Source organism: Lactuca virosa, chromosome 8, assembly GCF_052849685.1.
Source record: "Lactuca virosa cultivar CGN04683 chromosome 8, Lactuca_virosa_CGN04683_v6, whole genome shotgun sequence".
Taxonomy (NCBI): Eukaryota; Viridiplantae; Streptophyta; class Magnoliopsida; order Asterales; family Asteraceae; genus Lactuca; species Lactuca virosa.
The window spans coordinates 276762969-276773363 of record NC_136433.1 but is presented as its reverse complement, the minus strand read 5'-3'; the positions used below and the strand labels follow the sequence as shown (position 1 = coordinate 276773363).

At 34.5% G+C, this 10395-nt stretch overlaps 2 protein-coding genes across 2 annotated transcripts; both read right to left on the bottom strand.

Annotated features, from left to right (window-relative positions):
- Positions 1 to 7511: 7511 nt before the first annotated feature.
- LOC145131546 (uncharacterized) lies at positions 7512 to 8573 on the bottom strand. Its single transcript, XM_079066221.1, has one exon. It carries the CDS (start codon positions 8571 to 8573, stop codon positions 7512 to 7514), a length of 1062 nt encoding a protein of 353 aa, XP_078922347.1.
- A 6-nt stretch (positions 8574 to 8579) lies between these two features.
- Positions 8580 to 9041, bottom strand: LOC145131545 (uncharacterized). Its single transcript, XM_079066220.1, has one exon. It carries the CDS (start codon positions 9039 to 9041, stop codon positions 8580 to 8582), a length of 462 nt encoding a protein of 153 aa, XP_078922346.1.
- Between the last annotated feature and the right edge of the window lie 1354 nt (positions 9042 to 10395).

The window sequence follows — 10395 nt, the reverse complement described above, 5'->3', positions numbered from 1 at the left end:
AATTTATTTGCTACAAGTTTCTAAATGTCTTTCTAACTACTAAAACTAATATAAGCCTAAAAAAAACAAATAGTAAACGACTTTGGACACTAATTCGTACAATATATATATATATATATATATATATATATATATATATATATATATATATATATATATATGTCATACCCCCAAACCGGAACGACGGAAACGTTCGGGGGTGGCTGACGTCATGCGTAGTATCACAACAATTGTATCATAGCAAGCATAGTAAACACAACCAGACATTGAATACATATATGAAAAAGGTTTACATTGTTTAATACATAGTTTTGTTCTTATCAAAAGTAAAATAGTAAAGACGCGACTCTAATGCTCCGACTTCTCCGAACTCCTGGAAGTACCTGTCTACTAATTCCCTGAGAATACAAGCAGTTTTGAAGAATATCAGCATAAAGCTGGTGAGTTCATAAGCGTTTAGTTTTTGGTGGAAAAATGTTCTTTGATCCTTTTGAAAAGTGTTCTTCAAGAAAATCCTACATTTTCTTATGAAAAGCGTTTTTGAAAGCCCATTCCTTCCATGACTTCCAGATTCGTACAAGATATGTACAATCCAAGGAGTCGTGGAATGAATATGAATATCCGTTGGTTGTAAAACAGTTCGTTTTGAATATTCGGTTTATCCCGGGAAAATCCTATATTTTCCCTAAAGGTTGACGGTTGATTATCCGTTTTAAACTGAGGTTTGCAAGTATCTACCATACTCGTGTTGATAAAAAGCAGTTTTCTTTTTAAAAACCCTGGTTACACCCAGAGAGGTATATTAGCCTTAAAAACTAAATAAAAGAAAAACCGTGATAAACTAAGTCCTAAGGATATTATTATTAATACCCTCCAGTAATTAAATCGGTTATTACTTTGAGGTCAGTTCACTTGATTCATTATTACAAAAGTAAATCTATGCTACCTAGGTTTTGAGTTTCATAACCATAACTGACTGGATATAGCCCGCAACGGCCTGTATCCTTAATGACTTTGTCACCCGCAGACCTGCCGGTCCGACTGTAGCTAGCAGTGAGGTCCGAGATTGTCAGTCCCGTATAGATCTATACACAACAGTCACGCTCTCCCTACAAGAGACTCTGGTCACAAGTGCTAGTCCTACACTCTTGATTCTATGGGAGTGTTACCAAGGACGTGCCTCAAACTTAGCCTAACAAATTTACAAGTAATAATACTGAAAATCATGTTTATGATTTGCATGAATCCTTTATAAAATAATACGTTTTACTACAAGATTCACAAGTTCATTATTCTAGTTTTGAAAACTGTTCCTACAAGTTGATTTCTTAATCGGTTGGTAAAACTGTTTTCCGTGTTAAAAGCATACTGAAATATGATTATCTTAAACAAAATAATATATTTTGAGCACAAGTTCCCTTGTACTTTTGCTTGTATTCCCCCCTGAAAACATGAAAAACTCCGAAAAAGCGTAGGGGTATGAACTCACCTCGGGCGATTTGAATGAAGGATCGATACGAAATGTGGGACGTTCAAGTGAAGCCTTGAACACGATTTGATCCTAATTAACACGTAATGACACATAAAGGAGTCAAATGATGGTATTTCACCACTAGATGTGATGGAGAACCACTCTAGGGACTTGGGACTACTTGCACTCAGTGTTAGGACCTTAAAGGATTGCGTTAGGGGAGTGTATGGCCACCTTTAAGGTGTGTGCGGCCATGGGTGTGCGGCCAGGTGGATTGTGCGGTTGAACACAGGAGTGTGCGACCGTAAAGAGGGTGTGTGCGGCCGTACACCCTTCATATGTGCCCCAAGAGTCGATTTTTCAGCGTTTTAAGGTTCAAACCAAGTCCAACTAGAAGATAGGGAATCAAACTCTCACTTTGGAGGTTCTTTGAGGTGTGTACAGCCACCTTATGAAGGTGTGCGGCCGTACACCTTCATGTGATGAAGAACGTGATGAACTTTGATGGTTAAGGGCTTAGATCAATGGGTCCTTCATGTATGATAAGCTAGGTGATGGAAAACTCACGTTTTTTAGGCCTTGAGAGCGTTCTTGGATGAAGTTTTTAGAGAGAGAAAGTAGAGAGAGAAAGTAGAGTGCAGCCAAATGAAAGGAATAAGTGAAGGGGTCACCCTATATAAATAGGGATGAGTGTGCGGCTGGAGGATGGGTGTGCGGCCACACACTCGTGTGTGCGGCCATACACTCGGGTGTGCGGCCACACACTCATGTGTACGGCCATACACTCGGGTGTGCGGCCACTCACTCATGCGTGCGGCCATACACTCGGGTGTGCGGCCACACACTCATGTGTGCGGCCATACACTCGGGTGTGCGGCCACACACTCATGTGTGTGGCCACACACTCCTTTTGATGGAGTGTTTGGCCTATTTGCAACCCTAAATCTTAAACTAACCCATCCTTAATTCAAACTTTGGTTGTACTCAAGGCTTTAAATGCTTAAATGAGCCCTTAATCAGTGCTAGGAGTTAACAGAAATGAGTTTAACTTAGATTAACTGACTAGATGTACCGGGTAGAAGTTTTCGGGTTGTCACAATATATGTGTGTGTGTGTGTGTGAGTGTGTGTGTATATATATATATATATATATATATATATATATATATATATATATATATATATATATATATAGAGAGAGAGAGAGAGAGAGGTAGGTTCAAGTATTTTAACTAATTATTGTACGGATATCGTATGCTATGAGAATTACTAAGAGAATAAGTTGTTTAGCAATGCGAATACGTTCAATCTTACAAAAATATCGTTATTTTTAGGGGTGAGCAAAAACCGAACCGCAAACCAAAAAAACCGAAAAAACCGCATAAACCGAAACCGAAGAACCGAAACCGAAATGAAAACCGATGGTGTGGTTTTTAATTTTGCAAAAACCGAAACTACTCGGTGCGGTGCGTTTTCTAGTCTCGCAAAAACTGCAAAAAACCAAACCGCACCGCATATATATATATATATATATATATATATATATATATATATATATATATATATATATATATTAAGTGTTGATATTTGTACGAACCAATAACTTATGACAATTAAAATTTCTATAAATATAAATATTTATCTTATCTATCGGATGATGATTGTATATTTTTAAGCATACAGTCAGTGGTATTTACAATAACAAATAATGTTTATGACATTTTTTAACATTTAAACGTGAAGAGTACTAGTGATGATAGTATCATTTTTATGAATACATTAATTAAATTTATTGCATGTACATGTGAAACAAATATTATATTAAATTCGTATTATGTTCAAGCGTTAGAAAAATTTGGATGAGTTATGTAATTTGATTTCAAACCAAGAGGTGGTGGTATCAGTTCATCTATAAAAATGATTAACACTCCTCATCTGAGTCAAAGTAACTCGCCGAGTTACTTGAGTTTTAGTAAAAAGGCAAAATGAAAACAAAAAAAAACTAACAAAAAACCGCAAAAAAAAAAAACCGAACCGCAAAAAACCGCAATAAAAACCGTAAAAACCGAACGGTGCGGTTTCTAAATTTCAAAAAATCGAAGTTGCGGTTTTCGGTTCGGTTTTGGCCAAAAACCGCACCGAACCGCACCATGCTCACCCCTAGTTATTTTCATGCATTCTTGCTAATTATTATTTATTTTTGTTCTCACACATCGTTTTTCACTCATTTTCATTCTGACAGAATACGACCCAATAAACATTCTGACAGAAATGAGAATAATAATAATAAATATATAATAACCTTATAGACACTTTAATTAGTGAGAAATGTGTGTTAATGACAATAGTTATGTAATATTGAACGTATTTATATTATCAAACAACAATACGATATCCGCACAATAATTAGTTAGAATAGAATAACCTAAGCCTATATATATATATATATATATATATATATATATGTATATATATATATATATATATATAATATATATATATATATGTATATATATATATATATAATATATATATATATATATATATATATATATATATATATATATATATATATATATATATATATATATATATAGAGAGAGAGAGAGAGAGAGAGAGAGAGAGAGAGAATTGCAAAAATTGTCCCTTTGCTTGTTTAAATTATGTGGTTTTGGTCCAATTTTTTTTTGTAATGTATCGGTGGTCCAATTTCAGATACCTTGTGCGGTTTAGGTCCTATGGTTGGCATTTTTCGGTGGTTTTGGTCCATACCCAACCTGAAAAAACAAATATGCCCTTATATATATATATATATATATATATATATATATATATATATATATATATATATATATATATATATATATAGGCTTAGGTTATTTTGTTTTTAGTAACTATTGTGTGCCAGAATGCACAAATCTGGACCAACGGATGGAATTCATCAATGGACATAATTTGAGAGTGTATGATATTACAATGAGATAGCATGTACCATATAATCACACAAATTTTAGCAAAAGGGTATTTTGGACAATTAACTACAATTATAAAAGGAAATTTTCGGATATTTATGGATAATTAATTCTCCTAATTTTAAAAATATGATTTTTTTAATTAATTCAATTTTAATTCTAACATAATTTGTAAAAATAACCGATTTATTCTGTCAGAATATTTTTTTAGTTAGAATGATGCTCTTTCAGAATTTTATTCTATTAGAATATTATTGAATAATAACAAAGTTCTGGAATCCGAGGTTGAAAAATAACTACATTCTAACATATTCTGTCAGAATAACATAATGCCAATCATAAACTACTAAATACATTCTGAAAAGAATACACAAAATAGATTCTTGAACTAATAATATACCAAATAATTAATTGTGATTCTTTGAATAATAACAACATTCTGAAAGAATAACAAGTGTAATTCTTAAAAAATAACAACATTCTTAAACATTGAGTGTGATCATTCTTTAATTCATTCTTCAAACCTTTCCCATCAGTTCTTCAAGCCATTCTTCAAGCCATTTCTATCACAAATTCTGTTAGAATGCAACAGTAAAATTCTGTTAGAATACATTATCAACATATAAATATTAAAATTTTATCAAAATAAAACAACAAAATTCTAGCAGAATTTATTATCAACATATAAATAATTAACCAAAACCATAATCGGAAGACATGAATAAAAAAATTAACAGATTTTTATCCTCTTAATTTATTAACAATCAAATGAATAAAAAAAATTAACAGATTTGATACTTCCATGGTCCTTCAAAACAATTTATAATACAATTGAAACAAAGTTGATTCAAGAGTTTTGTTAAACACCTTACTTACAACAAAAACCTTTATGAAGAAACCATTTATATTTGCCAAAAAAATAGTTGAACTTATATAAAAAGATTGGATAGAAAATCCAGAAACCCGATTTAAGCATTTTATCGAGCAGTTGGTATGCAGCATGAAACTTTCTTTAAATTCTCAATAATGACAGCTTATCCCTTGGCCAATCTTGAAACCTGTGAAAAACATGAAAAACAAAAATCTTGTCTCTTAGGATTTTTAACAAACAGTTGGTAGGCACTAAATAAATAATTGGTTGCTCAATGTCTTTTTCAAATTCAAGCACAGGGGATTGGATTGCAAAAGAACAAAAAATAAAGAAGGCAGTATTATTTGGGTAAATAACAAAACTTACCAGTTCTAGTTGCCGATCTTGAAAGGATCGAATTTTCGGTAAGAAGAGCCAAAATCATCGATATGTCATTGAGCGAGACGGGACGTGGTATCGACCCGGTAAGCAGAGTCCGTCATCCTACCGAAAGCAAGTGCCACCGCGATTTCATAGAAGCAATCGAAAATTCCATCCAACACCAACTCTCCGTGCTTTCCCAGGATTGCTTCTGATCTAAAACACACACACACACACACTTTCACCCACACCGTAGGCTGTGCTTGCTCCAAGAATTTAATAAATTTACTGGCTTCAGAGGGATTATGGCTCGACTTCCTTGCGATCTGATGAAGAGGGAGGAAGAAGAAATCGGGTCTCTCATGTGCCTGCCGATCGAAAAAAGAAAAGAGCAAGGATTAGGGTTAGTGAGATGAACAACGATTTAAAAAGGATTTGTGATACTCTTTTAATGATTTTCCAAATATACAACATTTATTTTTGGTTTATAAAGGTAAAATGACTAAGTTACCCTTTATTATTTAATTAATAATTTCTTTTTTCCTAAATTCTGATTGGAGCATTTAGGCACACAATATTTGCTAAAAACATATATATATATATATATATATATATATATATATATATATATATATATATATATATATATATATATTAGTGTTTTTCTTATTATTTAAAAAAATGTTTAATAAAACATGTGGTCCCACCACCACACCCAATCCTTTTCTCCCTAATCGACACCAACACCTCCGTTGTCAAACACCACTAACTACAGCTCTCAAACCCACCACCACAACATTTGTCATCAAACACCATTGTTTCCCCCTTTGCCATCAAACACCATTGACCACCACCACCACTTCAACTGAAATCAATTGTTGAAATTGAAATCTAAAACCTTGAAACTTAAATCCAAATCTCAAATCATAACCAAATTCTTACCCACAAAATCCAAAATACAACTCAATTTAAAAGGTAAAATTGAAATTAAATCTTCAAACTACCCTCAAAATCCAAAATGCAAATCAAATTAAAAGGTAAAATTGAAATTACGTCTTCAAACCTAAATGAACCCAAAACCTAAATACAAATGTTCAAGTAATAAAAAAAGACGTCGATTTTACATTATAGGATTGCTTTTAAATACTCAAGTTCATTTTCGTAACCTTTGTGTTGATTCAACCCAAAACAATTAGTTGGGTTTGTGGTCTTCAACCAAGTGTAATTTGAACCCAACAATACCCGATCGATTCCCTTGTAGCTCCAATTGTTAAAGCAGAGAACAATGAACATAAGGATACAAAGAGTGTGAAAAAAGCCGCAGAAATAAATGGATTCCCAATGGAAAATCCTTTTAAGTCTCCCATCTACATATTCCATTGAAGGAAAAAAGGAAACAAAGAAAATTGGGTTATTGATTGATTAATTGGTTATGATCGAAACAAAGTCAAAAGATATTTGGTTTTTAGAATTTCACATGGACCAAAACCACATAAGTTTGATAAGCACATGGACCATTTTTGCAATTTAGTCATATATATATATATATATATATATATATATATATATATATATATATATATATATATATATATATATATATATATATATATATATATATATATATATATACTAGCCGTCTATCCGCGCCAAGCGACGGGTGCGGTTTTTTTTTCAGAAATTACTTCGTATATAGGATTATTTTTTTGCTTAAATAGTTTAATGCACATAAACAATTATCAATAAGAGCAATGCTCGTAGAAACAGAATAAAAAATAATCAAAAATGAAAAGTTGAGATTCTTTAAAAATGAATACGAACAAATGATTGGCTGATCATTATTGATCGCGCAACACTTCTTTATACACGACATTTGACATATAGACTTCACTGCCGTTGAATTGTTCATCGGGCTTCACCAATACTTTTGTAGTAGCACGTGATATCCCTCTGGATAATGCCACATAAAGTTGGCCATGCGAGAAAACCGATTCTGGAAGATAAATTCCTACATTTGGAATTGTTTGTCCCTGAGCTTTATTTATTGTCATTGCAAAACATAATCGAATTGGAAATTGCTTTCTCTTAAGCTTGAACGGGAACAGGTCATCTTCAGACGGACTTAGAGGAATCCTTGGCAAAAATACCCTCTTTCCAGCATGTTGACCAACAGCTATTTTGGCATCTATGACATTGTACTGAAAACTTTTACATATCAATCGAGTGCCGTTACATAATCCATTTGACGGGTCGAGATTCCGTAACAGTATTATCGGGCATCCAACTTTCAATCTTAAGTAATGAGGGGGCAAACCACTAACACTGAGCGTGTTCAAGAATTCCACGGGATAGAAGTTATTTATATCGTCCACAGCTTCATCAAAACTATAGTAAATTCTCACTTCTCGATGGAATCGGCCGATCAAATAATCATTAATCTCATCTACACTATCATTTCTTGTGGATAGTATTGCACGCGAAATAATATAATCCGGTTCAGATCTATTAATTTCAAAAGATGGAAAGATTGCATCAATCAAAGCATGCAATGGCTTTTCCTTTTTAGTGTAGGGAATTATCATATCATCAGGGATGCGAATAAAGTTTCCATGCACCGTTTCTTCAACTCCATCACCGACACGTAATAGAAAGTCTGAGAACCATGGATCAGATAGTGCTCTCATATTTATAGTTAACCGCAACTTGATAATCGAAGACCAAAGAGGCGACATTCGTATGCTAGAATCCACAGTCTGTGCTCGTGTTCCATGTCTAACCACGGACAACACTTGTCTGAAATCACCTCCCAAAACCATTATCTTTCCACCAAACGGGAGCATCACCCCAGTGACATCTTTCATTGTACGATCAACTGCCTCCAATGCATGTCTTTTAGCCATAGACGCTTACTCCCAAATGATTACTTTTGCAGTCCTAAGTAGTTGAGCAGTACTACTTTGTCTTGAAATCTTGCAGACCGAGTTATTTTCAAGATTGATTGGAATTTTAAAGCGCGAGTGAGCTGTTCTCCCCCCTGGCATATTATTAGCCGCAACACCTGAAGAAGCGGTCGCGAGTGCAATATGACCACATGAACGAATATTAGCAAGTAAAGCTTTGTACAAAAACGTTTTTCCAGTTCCACCGGGACCGTCTATGAAGAAAACTCCTGGAATATCATTATGGACATGCCACATTACCTCATCATACACACATTTCTGTTCAGGATTGAGAAAATCTCGGGCTTGTAAATGTTCAGGTTCTAAAACTATAGAGCATTCTTCTTGTACCTCACGAAAAACTCCAAATTCTAAATCGACATTTTGATTTATCTTTGGAAGATCAAAATCATCAATATCGTCACCCATAGATTGTAGGAATATCATGATGTCAGTGAGGACCATATTCTGGACTCTTTCAACACTTCCATATTGTCGCCTATAATCTTCTGAAAGAGCATTGTAGTGGTCATCCTATAACCTATGAACATCCCCTGGCGCACAAAAACTCAATATCGTTGCAAACAACCTTCTAAGAACATTGGGAAATTGAAAGAAAGAAGCCTCTGTAAGACATTGTGATAAACCATCATCAGACTCTATCAACCCTCTTTCAAGAGCTGCTTTTCGAAATGTTGGGTGTTTTACGTTGTTCACCGTATAGAGATCTTCAAAACACGTAGGACCACTAATATGCAATAAAAGTAGGCGAAGGTAGTATCGCTCCCTTCAGCAGGATTAGCAGAAACCAAACGACCTCGCATTAATCCTAGTTTTCGATGATTCCAACGACGTGAATTCGGATCCCACGTAAACCTTTTAGGAAAATCTCTGTATTTATATTCTCTTGCACGGATATCTTCTTTATTTTTTAGAAAAAACGCAGTCAACATTGATCTCTTATCTTTCTCATTCTCAACAACGCTAGTCAGTGTATCATCCTCACTGAACCTAACCATCTGTTGGTTTGGGAGATGTACATGCAAATCCATCACATAAGGATGTATCTGAGAAAGTGCGAAGCTAAAAATCCTCCATATTGCCTCGGGAGGCGAGACATATCGTGCATCCTGAAACCGTTTTATCTCATCGATAACAATACGTTATCCATCCGGATCAATATTGATAACTTGTTTATCATGACCTTTGTAAATATACTTAAACACATATTTCACAGAGGTAATACTCGAGCAGACCTCAACATTCATATGATAGTTAAACATCATCAACAACTTTGGGTTATACGGGACCACCCATCTGTTATCCATCTTATTTCCTCGTATGTCCACCTCTATACCATTATCTCTCCTTCGATACACGGGATAAGAGTCCTTTCCTTGTACGGTGGTTTCATTGAATTGTCGAGGGTATCTAAAACGACATTTCTTTTGCTCATTATTCATACAAGGACAGTCAGAGTTTAAGCCACCGCAAGGACCATGTATCATGTGTGAGACGACCAATTGGTGCATTTTAGGATGCCTTATCGGGTCTGGAATTTCAACACATACTATTTTGTCATACTCATCTGCATTAGTAAGCTTATATGGAGGCATCATTATCAAGAGGAAATATGCATGTGGCAAACCCCGCTTTTGAAACTCAATGACATAAACATACGCACCCACCACGCCGAGGACGTGTTTCGTGAAGAGTTGTTTCTTAAGATCCTCTAACTTAGCACGAAAAACTCTTGACACAAGGTCCGGTCGATCTTGAGCTG

Excerpts from the sequence above, each read along its gene's own strand:
- LOC145131545 (XM_079066220.1), bottom strand. The coding sequence starts at position 9,041 with ATGGGTGACGATATTGATGATTTTGATCTTCCAAAGATAAATCAAAAT.
- LOC145131546 (XM_079066221.1), bottom strand. The coding sequence starts at position 8,573 with ATGGCTAAAAGACATGCATTGGAGGCAGTTGATCGTACAATGAAAGAT.